This window comes from Ictalurus punctatus, chromosome 12 (assembly GCF_001660625.3).
Source record: "Ictalurus punctatus breed USDA103 chromosome 12, Coco_2.0, whole genome shotgun sequence".
Taxonomy (NCBI): Eukaryota; Metazoa; Chordata; class Actinopteri; order Siluriformes; family Ictaluridae; genus Ictalurus; species Ictalurus punctatus.
The window spans coordinates 19755743-19774440 of NC_030427.2; the positions used below are offsets into that span (position 1 = coordinate 19755743).

General features: G+C 37.6%; 1 protein-coding gene across 1 annotated transcript; it reads right to left on the minus strand.

The window, feature by feature from the left end:
• Positions 1-626: 626 nt before the first annotated feature.
• Positions 627-17563, minus strand: styk1a (serine/threonine/tyrosine kinase 1a). Its single transcript, XM_017482550.3, has 10 exons — positions 17276-17563; positions 15432-15487; positions 10949-11122; positions 7679-7900; positions 7024-7205; positions 6324-6404; positions 5890-6104; positions 4578-4618; positions 2685-2781; positions 627-1225 (listed from the first exon to the last, which is right to left on the minus strand). The coding sequence occupies exons 2-10, from the start codon at positions 15484-15486 to the stop codon at positions 1030-1032; spliced, it is 1263 nt and encodes a 420-aa protein (XP_017338039.1). The 5' UTR covers position 15487; positions 17276-17563; the 3' UTR covers positions 627-1029.
• Between the last annotated feature and the right edge of the window lie 1135 nt (positions 17564-18698).

Consider the following 18698-nt stretch of genomic DNA (forward strand, 5'->3'; position numbering starts at 1 on the left):
CCATACAAAATCTCCTGAGAACCAAACTAAAAAGTTATGTGCATCCCTGATCATCATCATCATCATCACCATCATTGTCGAATTCATCATCATAATCATCATTTAAATCATTGTTATCATGATCGTCATCATCATCATCATCGTGGTCATCATCGTCATCATCATAGTCATCATCATCACTGTACTCTTTTTGTAAAGTTTTATGTTTCATTTATAAAGCAAAGTTTTCCAGTTTGTTTTTTATTTGACTTCACAGAGTAATAAGCAGGATTAAGTTGACAGTGTTTTATGACAGTATTGAACATTTGAAATAAATAATCGAAAAAACATTGTTCTGTAAAATTATTGTTATTCCGTCAGCATTGTTTTGATATTAATCAGGACGCCTAAGTGATTAGGAATGAACATAAGATTCGAACGCTGATTCAAATGACATTAATTAACATTGATTCCATGCTGTCTAGGTAACAATTAGGTTCAACATAAAAGTACACCAACAATTAAGTTCTGCAACAATATTTTTAAAAAAGCAATACATATTGCTTAGGAAAAAAAAAAAAATTATATATATATATATATATATATATATATATATATATATATATATATATATATATATATATATATATATGTATATATATTTATAAAAAATGCATGCTTCAATCTTAATAACACCGAAAAGACATACAATTTTGAGACATGTTTATACTGTATGTAGATAATTAAGCAATATTGCACAAGCAGGAGTTCAACATAACCACACAATTATGTTACACACAATTATTTTTTTAAACGTTTATGTTTATTACCAAATAAGTTACCAAACTAAAAATCAGTTCTGCTACCCCCCAACCACCGCCCCCAACCCTGCAGTATCTCTGTGCACCGTATCCCCCTCCCCGCGGCAGACCACACCCCACAATATAAATAACACTATAATTAGGCCTACAGAAGTATACAGTAAGTGTATGTAATTCATGTGAATGTAAACTACAAAATGCACATATGCGAAAGTATTTTCAAATTGTATTACAGGAAAGCAAAATTGTAAGCCTCTCCGTAGCCTGCTGCCTGCATGTACTTCTCAATGTCCAGTGGCTCAGGTGCTTGAAGTAGCACCGTGTCACTGGCATGGCTCTCAGCTCTCTGGAGCATTGAAATCACCTCCTTCAGTGGAGCTCGGTCTTGTGGTCTCCACTGACAACATGCCTTAATGATAGAGAATCTGAAAAATATTGATTTTATATTCAGAAAATTTAGGTGCATTCAAAATGCATAATGGGGTTAGAGCCTGATAAACTGCCTCCTTAGGGCATATGCAGGAGTCATGTTACTAAAAATAATGTTACTATAGGACATAGTGATTGTGAAGTGCTTCTTTATATTCTTGCCTGTTGGTATGTAAACTGCCTTCCACTAATATTTGCACCCTTGGTAAATATGAGCAAAAAAAGCTGTGAAAAATGGTCTGGATTGTTTAACCTTTTGATCTTTTGTTTAAAAAAAAATCACAACAATACTCTGCTCTCATGGATATCAAACAATTGCAAACACAACACAGGTTTATCCAAAACAAAATATCTTTGCTAAATATAGGTGTGCAACAATTATTGGCACCATTTTTATCAATACTTTGTGCTGCCTCCCTTTCCCAAGTTAACAGCTCTGAGCCTTCTTTTTGAATATTTTGAACAAACGATCAAAAGGTTCAACAGTAAAGACAATTTTTCACAGCCTTCTTTGCTTATATTTACCAAGGGTGCCAATATTAGTGGAGGGCACTGTATGCTAGAAATACATCTCAGGTGTGCTTGCTGAACATTTAGATAACACTTATTATACTATGCAATCTTACACAAACGGACAACATTCATTTCCAGCTCCAATGCTTTTTAAAGCGACACTGTGCACAATGAAAATAAAAATCTGTTCAACAAGTGTGCAAAATAATACATCTTTGGGTCATATTACACCATTTAAGGATGTACGAATTCTTAAAATGCACTCATGTGGATGGAGTGAATTATTTATTCAGGGACTGAGAAAGTGCAGTGCGTGAATTCATATTGGGAATGTAAGACAGTGCAAGGATATTTATTTATTTATTTATTTATTAAAGTGTACTTTTAAAGCAAGGGCTCTGAAATGTTTTAGTAGCCAGGAACCAACTTAACTGTAAAATAAATTGCATGGACACCCTTTAGTAAAGATATTTCATACACATTATTTAAATCTACATATGAATATTTTGCTTATTTATTAGAGCCACTTTGCCCTGACAGAACATATTATGATTACAGATTGTACACACCTGGTCTTAATAAACACCACACACTCTATGAGTACACTCACAGCACAAGGACTTTGCTAAATATTCGTTCAGCTCTGACTTCACCTGACAATAATCTATGTTTGTTATGTCTGGTTTTTGACACTAGTGTGTCCAATTGTTCTTGGATACTCTGTTTGCACATCGCCAGACCCATTTCCTGTTCTGTATATTGATCCTTGCATTGTGATTGGGATTTGTTAGCTGTTGCAATAAAACACTCTTTGCAGAGTGTAAGACCATTTCTATGGTCTTCTAAGTGGTTGTAAGCTAAATTTTTTTTTTTTTTTTAATGCTTAATTTTTAATAGACACTATATATTCTAAACTTTATGTGTCTGTGTTTGTTTACTTACAGTGACTTGGAACAGGTTTTTGGTCTCTTTAGGTTTTTCCCTCTCTGTAAGTACTGCAGGAGTTCACTGGCCATTACATTCGGGAAGGGGGGTTCCCCTAAAAACAGACGAATGGAGAAATGGTGAATCAGACTGATAAGTATTTTTCTGAATTTAAATGAGACATTTATTTTATTTCTAAGCATTGGATAAACAGGTTGCCACTGTTTAACTAGTCCATGTTTCCAGCAGATTGTTCATGCTTAATGAACTGTAAAACACATACAGTTGTGCTCATAAATTTACATACCCCTTGCAGAATGTGAAAAATGTTAATAATTTTTCTTAAAATAAGAGGGATCATCACAATTTTATTTAGTTATTTATTTAGTACTGCCCTGAATAAGACATTTCACATAACAGATGTTTACAAAAAAACACAATACTAACTGAATTTACACAAATGAAACAGGTCAGAAGTTTACATACGCTTGATTCTTAATACAAGTGTGTTGTTACCTGGATGATCCACAACTGTTTTTATGTTTTGTGATAGTTGTACACGAGTCTCTTGTTTGTCCTGAGCAGTTAAACTGTCCACTGTTAGAAAAATCCACATGCTTTGCTTTTCTAGCTTATTCTGCATATTTGACCCCTTTCCAACAGTGACTATATAATGTTGAGATACATCTTTTCACACCGAGGACAACTGAGGAACTCACACACAACTATTACAAAAGGTGAAATCATTCACTGATGTGCAAAATAATACATTAAGATCCAGGGGGTGTAAACTTTTAAAAAGGATGATTGGTGTAAATTGTTATTATTTTGTTTAAAGATCTTACTTTTTTCCATCTAGTGCTGCCCTTCAGAAGTTACATAAGACATTTACATGTTTCCCCAGAAGACGAAAGAATAACAATTTACACCAATATTCCTAGTCAAAAGTTTACACCCCCCTGGCTCTTAATGTATTATGTTGCCTTCTTGAGCACCATTGAATGTTTGTACCTTTTGTAATAGGTGTGTATGAATCATATAGTCACTGTTGGAAAGGGGTTAAATATGCGAAAGATGCTGGAAAACCACAGCATGTGCCGGACCTGGAGGATTTTTCTGAAGAACAGTGGGTAACATGACAAACAAGGGACTCATGAACAGCTATCACAAAACATAAAAACAGTCATTGATCATCCAGGTAACACCACATAGTATTAAGAATCAAGCGTATGTAAACTTCTGACCTGGTTCATTTGTGTAAATTCCGTTAGTATTGTGTGTTGTGGACTATATATAAACATCCGTTATGTAAAATAGCTTATTCAGAGCAGTACTAAATAAAAAACCAAATGCAATTTTAATGATCCCTCTTTTTTAAAAATTATTAACATTTTGCAGATTCTGCAAGGGGAATGTAAATTTATGAGAACAACTGTACTAATAAAGGTAATTTTAGTTCATATAAACCAGTGGTTCTCAAACTTCTTCAAATTTTCTCAGCTTAGTTTTTTTCCACGCTATGCTCTCCTGTATTAACTTTCTCAGATAAGAGACTATGTCCTCTATCTAAGAACTGATCCATTATAAATAGTCTTAGGTTTTATCAGTGTGTGGATAACAGTACTGTACACTAGTATATCAACATGTCTCTGTTTGGTGTGTGTCTTAGTGTGCTGTGTATAATTAATTAATTAATTAATGTGTATCATTTTTATGTACGTCATAGTTCAAAGGTTGACAATCCTGATTTACAATAAAAAATAATCTTGTAGGATTTCTATGCGGCCCCCCTGGCACTATCTGGTGGCCTCCCAGTTTGAGAACCACTGACGTAAACAACCCAGTTTAATCTTTTAATGTCACTGGAAATGGCGAGTAAATAAGTTTTGCGACGTTTGGAAACAAACTCACCTAATGTTACCATTTCATATAGCAAGATACCAAATGACCATCTAAATGAGAAAGAAGAAAATCAACATGCTTGACCACTTCATGACCCTTACAGTGAATCATTACAGCAGTAAGATTGAACTCTTAGGTAATTGGAGGTATCTCTGGTAGAAACATGTTATTAAAAGCACCTGAAGAATATTTTTTAGCATCATGTGCACCCCTCACTTCAACTTAAGTATACAAGCCATTTGTGAATGTCTTCTGAGGATGTAATCTGTGCCATTATTATATTAGTAAAACATACAGTAAAATGACAGTAAAATGGTTTGTGCACATGGTAATGTGACAGCTACCAAATGCTAGATGAAAGTTAATCAGATTTCCTGGTAATGTAGTTATCTGAGCAATTAACAAGTCTACCTTGTACACCATGAACAAAACTATCAGTTACCATTAACTAGGAGAGATGGCATGATACCACTTTTTCTTCTGTGATACCGATCCTGATACCAAAACCTTGAGTATCAGCCGATACCGATTCCCATCTTTTATTCTTTTCTTTAAGAATGAAGATTGAAAATGAAAAAAACCCCAAAAACAAACAAAAACAGGAAAAATACATAGCTAAACATACGACTATACAAAAGTGAATATTTTGCACAAAAATCACTTACATTGCAAATATAATCAATGTAATAAAGTATAAAGCATTAATATTATAAAAATCAATTTTAAAAAAAATCAAGTCCAAATAAATCTTTTCCAAATCCATTTCTATTTGTTAACCCCATCTTGTCTTCGATACTTCCTTGGATAGGCTCCAGGTTCCCTGTGACCCTGAAGAAGGATAAGCGATATAGAAGGTGGATGGATGGATGGATTTCTATATCTTAATCAAATGAATTCTTTTCCCCCTCCACCATTTTTTGCTGGTATCCTGCATATCAGATTGGTGCCATCTCTACTAGCTAGATACGTAAGTCTCACAGAGTTGAGGTCACTCAGGTTTGGTTGTTTTTGCAGTGTTATTTTGTTCTCTTCTAACATTAGCTTTTGTTATCTTGCTCTGCTGGGTCCAGCTCACACACATGATCATAGGGAGCTTTCATTTTACATAAGGAGCTTTCATTGTATGTAAGGAGCTTTCATTTCATGTGAGGAACTTTCATTTCTGTGCTTCCTCAAATAGGTAAGTAAATACAAGTACAAATGTTTGTGCTGACTGATCTGACAAGTATTGAAATGCTTTGTTACTTGTACGATCAAATAAAGTTCATTAGCTCAGATTTATTATGTACTGCAGCTTTGGGATTACACCAGCTCTACTCACATATCACTCCTTTGACTGACAGGTTGATGGGCTAACACCTCTGGAGCTTGCCACTTTCTCATCTCTATTTTCTTCACCTCCCCTGAAGTCCCCACCTGCATCCTCCTATGAAAAGCTGGGCCAAAGCCCCAGAGCTTTACGGAGAGGTCTCCATCAACCAAGACACTTCGTGCACCAATGTTGCCATGAGTGCAGTTCTTACTGTGTAGATGTTCCTAAAAGTTCAAGGTTAGTGATGATCTCATTTATGTTAGGGCTGTGCTTGAAAGTTAAGTTATAGTTTGCAGATCATGGTATCATACCCGTTTAAAACACCTGTACTGTATCTTTCTATATTTCATCATATACTGGTACTCCTGGATCAGACAATTTAATCATTTACACTGTGAATAAAAACAAAAGAAAAGGCATGATCAGTTTAACGTAGTACTAACCAGAGCGGACGCGATCTGTCTTGCCATTGAGAAAAGCAATCTTTCTGTAATAGCGCATGGTGCCGCCAGACCTGGGGGCTCCTGTATGGTTGTGACAATGATTGTAAACTATTTTGAATTAAGTGACAATCAATACATGACAATATATCATATCCATCATATTCAGTCTCCCACTGGAAGTGAAGACGTGAGAGAACGTAATATCATAACCTACGGAATGTAAACTGAATTCTCTATTCTAGTGTATTTCATTTGTAGCTACACTATATGGCCAAATGTCTGTCTGTGGACACCTGACCATCACACCCATGTGCTTGTTGAACATCTCATTCCAGATTTATTCCCACTCTTGCTGTTATAATAAGCTCCACTCTTCTGGGAAGGCTTTCCACTAGATTTTGAGGTGTGACTGTGGGGATTTGTGATCTTTCAGCTACAAGAGCATTAGTAAGGTTGAGGTCAGGTGCTTCATGGAGCTCGCTTTGTACACTTTGTGTCATACTGGAACAGGTTTGGGCCTCTTAGTTCCAGAGAAGGGAAATTGTAATGCTACAGCATACAAAGATTTTCTAGACAATCATGTGCCTCCAAATTTTTGGGGAAGAACCATATATGACTGTGAGGGTCAGGAGTCCACATATATTTAGCTATATAGAGTAATTATTTGCCCATCTAGATCTTAACCAGGACCATACCACACCTTTCTGCATCTCCATAAGAATCCTAGAAGATCTCTGTTCTCTAGCCCCTCCAAAATCATAATTAGGGGTACCCTGTCTCTCACAACCCCTAGTAGTCTGGGCAGGCATGGATGAGGCCCCAGTTCTGATAGGAAGTGGGCAAAGCCCAAGAAGACCTGGCGCTCCCTGGAATCTGCTGATTCTACATGGGAATAGATAACAAAAGAGGTAAGCTGATCATACTGTAGTTGCACATAGTAGTCTAATTCATGGCATTATGACTACTATATGCAATGTAGGCTACACAGTATATTAGTAGTATTCTCACATTTATGTTCCCACATACATCATAGATGGTGCATTCATAGTGGAGCATTACTGTGCAAAATGGTCCTAAGTTTGTTGTATATTTCTAGTCAATATATGTAATATACAGTAGCCATGCATTAGTATATCTTTTCCCTTGTAAGAATAAAATGTCATGAAAACTCTGATCTATATATAGGTAATTATCCATATTTCCTACGTGTGGTGTGTGTTATATGACAGTAATATCCTCTTTCTAATTTGTTCCAAAAAATAGTTCCCATATTTAAAGCACAGGAACCAGCATACAAGGGTTTATTTCCTGCATAAGAAGTTAAAAATTATCCTCTATTTATGCCATGTTTATACCATTGAGCACTCGTAAGACAACAGGCTTCTGTTCCATAGTGGCCTGGTAGAGAGTGACAATGTTTTCTGGTTTTACTGTGAAAGACAGGGACAGTGGGGTGATTTGCTCAAAAGAACAATGCTGCCTCTCAGTGGACAAGTGCAGTTCTGCAGGCTGTGTGTTGGACTTGTGGACTGTCATAGGTACAACTTCACAGTCCAAAGGGTTCAGCTCCGGTGGTGCTGTAAAGGACCAAAGCAGAGACATACAGATGATTGTAATACAGTAATACAGATTTACAAAGATATCTAGACTAAATTATAATAACCTTAGCAGAAAAGCATGTTTGTCCCCCTAAAGTATTAATCATAACAGAACTGGAAGGAATGGTCTCTGTAATGGGTATTTGCTAGATACATTTTTAGTAATCCATATATACCTATCGGCTACTTTAATAGGAACACCTGTACACCTGGTCATTCATGCACTTATCCAATTGACCAATCATGTGCCAGTCATGCAAGTGCATAAAATCATGCAGATACAGCTGACAAGCTTCAGATACTGTAATATTCACATTAAACATCATTATGGAGGAAAAAATATGATCACGGTTACTTTGACCATGGTTGTTGGTCCTAGAAGGACTGCATTGATTATTTCAGAAACTGGTGATCTGAGGATTTTCTAGCGTCTCTAGCATTTATTCATAATGGTGTGGAAAAACGTCTGGCGTGCAGCAGTGGAGATGCCTTGCTGATGAGTGAGGTCAGAGGAGAAGTGACTGTTTCGAGCTGATAGGAAAGCTATGAGAACTCAAATAACCACTCTTTACGACTATGGTTAGAAGAAAAGCATCTCAGAACACACATGTCAAACCTTAAGGGCTACAACAGCAGAAGACCACATTGGGTTCAGTCCTGTCACCCAGTAATCTGAGGCTACAATTGGAACAGGCTCACGTGAAGATTAAAGATTGGAACAACATTGTCTGGTCTTTTTCCAATCTGCAACTGTCTATTTCGATAAGACTCTGCCTAATGTCCAAATTGTGGAGTGGTAGCTCAAAACACTCGTATGTGCTTTAGATGGTATTACAGACTGGGATGCATGCCTACGCTGAGTGCATCATGTCACTGGTGGTTTCACCAGATGAAGCTTTAGCCCCAGCAGTGCCCAAGCATGGAATCCAGATGCATGGAATACGTACTACTAAATATTGCAATGTGTATGGCATCTGGTGCAATATGATAGCCGGTCTGGAACAGACTGCAAATCTGTCAATGTTGATCGCATCTGCTTGACCAGACATGTGTAATTCAACCCTGTGAAGTCTGCCCTGTGTGATACAAACTTGCTAACCAGTATTTTTTAGTTCTTATTTCTAAGTATCAAGTGTACTTTTATGAATATGTTGGAGCTGCTGTTTTTTAAAGACAAATTCCAATGCAAACAGAAATCACTTGGTGACTTTTCCTCGTTTGAAGATTTGATTATTACCAGTCTATACATAATTATTTTCAACCTCATAGATAACCACAAGGATAGTACTGCCAAAAGAAATGCTTGACACCTTTGGTTCATCACAGCTAGTGAAAGGGCTGACGCATAATCAAGGGTATACACCAGATTTGGATCCACCCAAACGATCTAGGCTTTTCTGATCACTTATTTTCTTTATTGTAGTGCTCTCTCAAACAGATTTACATTTGTGAAACAAGGCATATTAGTGATAGTACTAGGGATCTGTTCATGAAGCCCATGTCAACAGGATAGCTTCTAACTATGTTGAAGCAATTCTACAGCATTTCAATTATACAACCTTGGAGAAATGAGATAGCGATCAAAAAAGAGAATGCAAGAAAGTCAAGTAATGCAGAAAACACTGTTTATAACAGTAAACATTTACAAAAAAGCAACTTCAGGGTAAGTTGCTTCTGAATGAGTATGCAAATGTATGTGCGTGGTCCCCTGCGATTGACTGGAATCCCATTCAGAGTGTATTCCTCTGTATATACACAAATAGTTATAATAATAATAAGTCCTTACATTTATTTCTAGAAATTCAAAGCGCTTTACATAATATTGGAGAGGGAATCTCATCAACCACCACTGGTGTGTAGTATCCACCTTGATGATGTGACGGCAGCCATAGTGCGCCAGAACACCCACCACACACCAGCTTTTAGTGAAGAGAGAGTGATGTAGCCACTTCAGAGATTGGGATTATTAGGAGGCCAGGACAGAGAAAGGCCAATGGGGGAATTTCGCCAGGACACCGGGGTTATACCTCTACCCTTTTACCATATATGTCCGGGGATTTTTAATGATCATAGAGAGCTAGGACCTCGGTTTAACACCTCATCCAAAAGACTGTGCTTTTTCTACACTGCAGTGTCCCCGTCACTATACTGGGGCATTAGGCCCCACAAAGAACACAGGGTGAGCACCCCCTGCTGGCCTCACTAATACCACTTCCAGCAGCAACCTGAGTTTGCCCCAGGAGTTCTCCCATCCAGGTACTGGCCAGGTTCAACCCTGTTTAGCTTCAGTGGGAAACCAGGCAAGAACTGCAGGGTGATATGGCTCTGGCCATATAGTTGACAAGTTAAATAAATAAATAAATAACTGAATAAATGAGTGAGTAAATATAACTATATATATATTAAAATTATTTGTGGGGTGGGGGGCAGGATCAGAGCAAAGGGAGTATACGCAAACTCCACACACGCAGGGCGGAGGCGGGAATCGAACCCCCAACCCTAGAGGTACGAGGCAGGAGTGTTGTTGAGGCAGCACAAATTGACAAGCTACTATATTATGCTACAAGCATTCATTATCATAAAAACAAGTTGTGAGGTGAAGTAACCTAAAACACAGACACAGTTTGAAACAAACAATACTGAGGGATGATTCTTTTAAAAAAAACAACAACAAAAAAAACACTGCAACACCATAGATACAGTGTATTGCTGAGATTTTGGAATACATCAGCCAATCTGCACGTTACGCTTTACCATATATCTTCTCACTCTGTTGGGTCGCAAATGTCTGAGTATGCTTCAACACAGAAACTCAAAATCTCCATGTGATTAAAATAATATGCCTTTTATAGTATTTGGCAGGAGAAGTTAGATAAGGAGTAAACTTCTTATTTAATTTTTAAAAGAAGTATTATTAACATTACTATTATTGTTGTTGTTTTGTTTCTTTATGTTTTTTTTTTTTATATATAAACTCAAATGTCCATGCACAAAAACATACAGTCAAACAGAGATTTATTATCATACCATCAATGCCCTGCAGGTGCTGCCTCCTGTTGCTGCCGTGTTGTCTTTGAGAGTTATGCTGCATCTCCTTCTTATGGAACAGCGTCAGAAAACACAAACTTAGCATCATACAGAGGAATGCTGCCAGCAGCAACACTGGAATCACTATGAGTTCCGGTTGGTATACCCGTGTTACTGAGAGAGAGAGAGAGAGAGAGAGAGAGAGAGAGAGAGAGAGAGAGAGAGAGAGAGAGAGAGAGAATGAATGAGAAGCCCATTAGACAGGAATTTCCCTCACATCCCACTCTCCTTGAAGCTAAATATTTCAGCTAGATGACATCAAAAGTTATTTATGAGATTCTGTGTCCTTAGTCACAAATGCAGAAACTATATATACCTGTATATATACAGCATCTCACAAAAGTGAGTACACCCCTCACATTTTTGTAAATATTTGATTATATCTTTTCATGTGACAACACTGAAGAAATGACACTTTATTACAGTGTAAAGTAGTGAGTGTACAGCTTGTGTAACAGTGTAAATTTGCTGTCCCCTCAAAATAACTCAACACACAGCCATTAATGTCTAAACCACTGGCAACAAAAGTGAGTACACCCCTAAGTGAAAATGTCCAAATTGGGCCCAAAGTGTCAATATTTTGTGTGGCCACCATTATTTTCCAGCACTGCCTTAACCCTCTTGGGCATGGAGTTCACCAGAGCTTCACAGGTTACCACTGGAGTCCTCTTCCACTCCTCCATGACGACATCACGGAGCTGGTGGATGTTAGAGACCTTGTGCTCCTAAACCTTCCATTTGAGGATGCTTCATAGATGCTCAATAGGGTTTAGGTCTGGAGACATGCTTGGCCAGTCCATCACCTTCACCCTCAGCTTCTTTAGCAAGGAAGTGGTCATCTTGGAGGTGCGTTTGGGGTCGTTATCATGCTGGAATACTACCCAGGGTCACATGACCCTGTGCCTACAACAAAGGCACCTTGTAGGTGCTTATTCATAGAACTGAGTTGCAGGGACTGAAAGTGCCATGTGGATGGTTTATTCGATTGCTGGTTTAGTGATTCTGAAACCTGCACTCTTCTATGCAGTGCTTCTTTGGTGGCAGGCCCAAAAAAGCAGATTATTCACGGTTGATTTGCACATGTTTGGCAGAGCAGATTGTGGAAACCACACTCGACTCCATGCGTTAACCAAATGTTGGCTAATGAGTTTCAATGTTAGGAGCGAGATGTCATTTATCTGCCTTACAAAGGGATCAGCTTCAGAAAATTGGTGTGATTGCACAAATGCTAGCAATAAGACACTAACATATTACCAGTGCATGTCGCACATGATGCAATAACATATCATGATCCATCATATACTGTATAAGCTGGAATACACACCACAAAGTTTGGGTGCAGGTGAGCTGTCTACCCAAAATCCACTTTAAAGCTCTCAATAAAATCACTGCATTAGGGCATAGTACATTTCTGAAAAAGTTGGGACAGAATGGAAAATGCTAAAAAAAAATTGTGATTTGTAAATGTACTTTGACGTGTATTTAAACAAAAAATGTATAAGGACAAGATATTTGATGTTTTACCTGATCAACTGCATAGTTTTTTTTAAAGATTTGAACCTGATGCAACACATTCCAAAAAAGTTGGAACAGGGGCAATTTAGGACTAATAGCAATGTGATAAGTTGAAATAAAAAGGTGATGTGAAACAGGTGAGGTGATTGTCTAATCATAGTATATAAGGAGCCTCCAAATAAGGCCTAGTACTTCAAGAGCAAGGATGGGTCGAGGCTCATCAATCTGCCAACAGACGCGTCCGTGAATAATCCAACACTTTGAGAACAACATTCCCCAAAATCAAATCGGTAGGATTTTGGGCATTTCCCCTTCTACAGTACACAATATAATTAAAAGAGTCAAGAATCTTGGTGCGTAAAGGGCAAGGCCGAAAACCAGTTCTGAATGTGTGTGATGTTCGATCCCTCAGACGTCACTGTCTTAAAAACCATCATTAGTCTGTAATGAATATCCTGACATGGGTTCGGGAATACTTTGGTAAAACTGTGTCAGTCAACACCAATCGCCGCTGCATCCAAAGATACAAGTTAACGCTTTACTATGCAAAGCAGAAGCCATACATCAACACTGTCCAGAAGCGCCGCTGACTTCTCTGCGCTCGGTCTCATCTGAGATGGACAGTAGAATCGTGTTTTGTGCACCGACGAGTCAACATTTCAAATAGTTTTTGGAAAAAACAGCCATCATGTTCTCCAGGCCAAAGAGGAAAAGGACCATCCAAGCTGTTATTAGCGTCAGGCCAAAAAGCCAGCATCTGTCATGGTATTGGGGTGTGTCAGTGCCCTTGGTATAGGTAACTTGCGCATCTGTGAGTGCACCATTAATGCAGAAAGATATGTACACATTTTGGAGCAACATATGCTGCCATCCAGAGCAGGACAATGCCAAACCACATTCTGCCCAGATTACAAGCACATGGTTGCGCAAGCAGAGAGTACGGGTGCTAGCATGGCCTGCCTGCAGACCTGACCTGTCTCCGATCGCTAATATGTGGCGCATTATGAAGCGCAAAATAAGGCAACAAAGGCCCAGCTGAAGAAATGCATAATGGATGAATGGGGGAAAATTCCACTTGCTAAACTTAACCTACTGGTGTCTTCAGTCCCAAACACTTAATAAGTGTTATTAAAAGAAAAGGTGATGTTGCACAGTAGTAAACAGTCGACTGTTGCAACTTTTTTGGAGTGTGTTGCAGTCATCAGATTTAAAATGAGTGTATATTTTCAAAAATAAATTAAATTCACAAAGTAAAACATCAAATAATGTCTAAATAATGTGTTTTCATTATAGTACAGGGTGAAATGAATTTTTAAATGAATTTTAAAATTTTGCATTTTCCATACTGTCCCAACTTTTTCAAAATTGGGGTTGTAAATCAAACGCGAATGACATTGTGCAAAAGAGAAAATTTGGTGTAGTGGATTTCCTAGTACCATAGAATTCTACCACCCAATCAGTGCAGAGCCACTAAGCACATCATTTCCCGATAAACATGATGCAAGATTGTACAGAATGAATTTTATAGGTAATAAGTTTAATAATATCTAGCAATGCTAACAAAGGAAGGTTGACAAACAAATTTCATATACACTGAAAAATTCTGTGGCATTTTAAGAAAAAAGCTGCTACTTATATATAAAAGTACACTTACTGAGGTACAATAGATGAGATGAAATGAGAGGAGATTATCACCAGCTTTGGAAGGCAGGAGAACAGCCTTACTTACACGTTTTTAAGTGGATAGCACAATTTGATGTACATGTGGTCTGACACGGAAGCAACCAGAGCTGCTAGTGTTGTTCTCTATACTGTATCTTAAATAAGTAGCTAGATTTATTGGTCTAGTTCATGTCTATAAACATCACAGGTGTACAGACCCTTGGAATAAATTGACTCTGAGGTCTGGTGCACCCTGTGCAGAGCAAACAATAGGTTTTGCTTGTTCAGCTGGTGGTTAGTACCTGTGACAATATGTACAATAAAGATTTCCATTCTCATGATGTTTCTGTAAATCTGTATATGGAGGTAGTCTGCCATACCATTTAATATAGCTTTAATTGTCCATTTTTTTTCTTTATAGGGCAACTGTATGAATCCCTAGACAGGCCATAAAAATAAACTCATGATGTACTTAATTGTGCACTTAATTTATTTTAACGTGGTCATGAGATGCTAAATTGAGTTCATGACATCATAATGCTTGTGCACAATTAACTTTATGCATGTACTTTTTAAAAAATGATTTACTTTATGTTTACTTATTTATTTATTTTTAAAACTTTTTTTGTTTTTTCAAATTCTCAGAATATTAAAATACTAAAATTGTGGCAAGGTTGTGGTTAATTTGTGCTCTCCTTTAAAGACAACACGTCTACTATGTCCACATCCGACAACAGTCATGCTCTCTCCCATTGTGTTGCAACTCAAGCTACCAAATCATAAATTCAATGACATGATCTAAATGAGGGTAATGTTGCCAGTAAAGCCCATACTCACTTAATATCCTTGTTAGCATTCTGTTGCTCACAACATGACATGGCAAACACATCCCAATGAAAAAGTATATTTTGAATAAATCTAGTAATTAATCTATTTTCATAACAGAGGTCATAGGGGCAATTTAGCATAAACAATCTGGTTATTTGCATGTTTTTGGACGGGGGGGGGGGGGGGTGGGGGGGTTGAGGGACGACGACAGAGGAAATCCACATGAACAGTAAATGAACATGTGAAACTCCACACAAACAGAATCAGACCCTATGACCCTATGAGCTGTGAGGAGACAATGCTGCCTAATGCACCACTGAAACACTAATTCAAGAACCCCACATAGCAAATGATGTGCACCCATTACAATTTTGTGACCTAACTAAAGAATAGTGATATAAGAAATTGTGCTACTTACTGCATAACCTGTCCTCTGAATCACACAGGCTTGTTACATTAGTTGAAGTCGACATGCTATCAAAAGAAAACAAACAATCAGTATTACCACCTGCAAATAGTCTGTAAAATGACACGGAATTTTGCAGCAACTTCTGAGAAACCCTGAGTTATCATTACAAATGGACACTGAACTGTCTGTAACTTTAGTGGGAACACAGAGACTTCACACAGGTAGTACAGTAGGTATTTCAGAATTAGGAATTGCTTTTCAGGTATTGTAAACTTCAGACATGCAATGGGTAATTGAATTTCTTGAAATTATAAGAGAAAAGCTAACTATCAGATACAGTGAATAGGAGTTAATGCAGTGTCAATACAATTTGTTTATCCTTTGTTGTATTTGTTTTCTGATCATTTCTGATCAGGTTCTTCCAACTTCACAGAGCTGTTTTGGTGCCCTATCGTGGCCAAGGCCTCATGGGCTGACTGATGAAATATATATATATTTTTTTATCAAATCTGTGGAAAAACTCTATTTTCCATTACATATTCTTGCTATTAATTCCAAAAAAATTTAAATGCTGTTTCCCTCATTCTCACTTTGAATTTTGCCAGCTGCAGTGTGAAAGTGTCTCTAATGATGAAGTGTTAAATGCCTGAAGACAGAATGACATTTCTGTAATTTTTTCGCATTATTTTGCATTTGCAAGTCACTTCTACTATATCAAATGATAAATGCAAACATCACAATTTCATTTGAATGTATTAGTTTAAAAAAAAATTGCATGTAGAGGAGGGAAAATTTCTTAGTCAGATGTGTGGATATTGTAGGGAATATACTATTGCACAGGTTTCTTTTTTCAAATCTTTAATATCCACTCACCGGCCACTATAATAGGAACATCTGTACCCCTACTCTTTCCAGCAATTATCCAATCAGCCAATCATGCAGCATCAGTGAAATGCATAAAATTCATCCAAATACAGATCAAGAGCTTCAGCGAATGTTCACATCAATCATCAAAATGGGGGAAAAAGTGATCTCAGTGACTTTGCCAGTTTGCATATTTCAGAAACTGCTGATCTCCTGGGATTTATGTAGAATTTATGGAGAATGGTTGAAAAACAATAATCATCCAGTGAGCGGTAGTTCTGTGAAGAGAATGGCCAGACTGGTTCAAGCGGTTAAGGAGTCTCCAGTAAGTCAAAAAACCACAAACATGGTGAGCATGGTGGGCACAAGTTCACCCAAAGTGGACAATTGAAGACTGGAAATGTGTCATCTGGCCTTTTTCCTGACTTCAACTGGCACTGACACCTGTAGCTGCATGGTTTTATGCATTGCACTGCTGCCAAATGATATGCCATATGGCTGATTGGTTAACTGCATGAATCAGCAAATGTTGAAGGAGAAAACCCCACATTATTTCTAGCTGTTACATGTCACAGTGACATTGAAAATACCTATTTGTCTAGTCAGGAGGCATTCCATTCATTTCTAACTCCCCTTTTACCTGTTACCCAACCTGTTCATCTGCATTCAGCTGACACTCAGACAGCATGTATATTATGTGTACACACAGATCATTCACTAAAATAGAAATTGTCTTCAACCTATATTGCTGGCCAACAAACCTTCAAACACTACATAATGCAATTGAACAGTTGAGAATGTACACTGTATCTCATCTTTGATATACATGTCATATAAGTTGCATTACTGCATAATTTGTTTATTAATATTATTACATGCTATATTGTCTCATTTGTATACAATAAATGACTTTTCAAAATCATAACCTTGTGGTTATATGATATGAATAACAATCAATGACAGAGATTGTAGTAAGTAAATAAACTTACACGCCGAGATGTGTAGCAAAGAGGAACTGCGTTAGTTTATCTCCTTATTTTCCCATATTTTTTGTATTCTATGATAGATTTTGTTGATAAAGTTTCAGTCGAATATTCTAGCTATGGTGCACTATTTGGCTTAGATATATTGATATCCTTCACTGTTTCTACCATCTGTACTGTCTGTCTTACTTTCAGTAACCAACGTGTATGTTTTGCTTTTCTTGTCTTACACAAAGGTATGCCCTGCCCTAACCAGTATTTCCTCAATTCCACACCCAGATTTCTCTTACCGGAAATATATTTTTGGTAATGCTAAGGTTAATATAATAATTAGTCACGGCTCATCCCAAGGTGCAGTTGGGGCAGACCCCTACTATGCATGTGACACAACTCTATCTGTGTGTGTGTGTGTGATGGAACATCATTTACGCATTTTTTTTTAAACATTTCTTCCGGGAAGTTCCGGGAATCTCCTGCATTTTAATAGCAGCTCCCTGACGCCCACAAATTCTATACAATATCCCGATATTCGAGAGAGAGAGAGAGTTTAATATTCAGTCCTAATGTTAGACGGCTCTGGAGAAACCGAGAGAGAGAGTGACAGATGTAGTGAGGGATTGAACCAGCGCGCGTCCTGACTGGTCTCTCTTTGTGCTAACTAACCTATCAGATTTCTCGGTAGGCGGGCTTTACTGTCGCGTGTCCAAATAAAACAAACAAACAAACAAACAAACAAACGCACTTCAACCCAGACTACACTAAAGGGTACCCATGCATAATAGGGGTAAAATAATAATAATAATAATAATAATAATAATAATAATAATAATAATAATAAAACCCGATAGTGTAGCTTCCTGCTACAAAAGACATGTTCAGGACGTTTTAAAAGCTGTCATTCGTCCATTAGTATAGCTAACGTTATTTTAACTAGCTGCTATAAGGAGCTACTGTATTGATGTCTAGGTGATGAGGCTAAACTCCATGTAGACGTGTAGTTATTGAATTTAAAAATGACCCCATGAGTGGAATAATACAGTAATATAATATAGTATAATATAGTATAATATAATACGAAAGAGTATCAGTAGCCAGTGAAGCCACCTCCCTGAAATGAGTTTACAGGTTGGGATGTCTGATGTCTGGTTCAGTGTGTATGTGTGTATGGGAATGAAGGGTTGCTGGTGGTGCTGGGTGTGTGTGTGTGTGTGTGTGTGTGGGGGGGGGGGGGGGGTATGGGAACAAAGTGGTTTTAATAATTATGATAATTGATGATAATTACTGATGCCTTTGACCTAGACCTGTGAAGATACGGTTTGATGACTTATACCAGCCATCTTCTCTCTCTGCCACCATAATATTGCACTAGGTAGCAGGCAGGCAGTGCTTAATAGCACTTTAGGCCAGTTTTCTCCTCCAGGCTCTCTTG

Excerpts from the sequence above, each read along its gene's own strand:
- styk1a (XM_017482550.3), bottom strand. The coding sequence starts at position 15,486 with ATGTCGACTTCAACTAATGTAACAAGCCTGTGTGATTCAGAGGACAGG. Across the intron at positions 6,105-6,323 it reads GACAGATCGCGTCCGCTCTG|GAACATCTACACAGTAAGAA; the intron begins GTTAGTACTACG and ends TTGAACTTTTAG. Across the intron at positions 2,782-4,577 it reads ATATGAAATGGTAACATTAG|GGGAACCCCCCTTCCCGAAT; the intron begins GTGAGTTTGTTT and ends GTCTGTTTTTAG.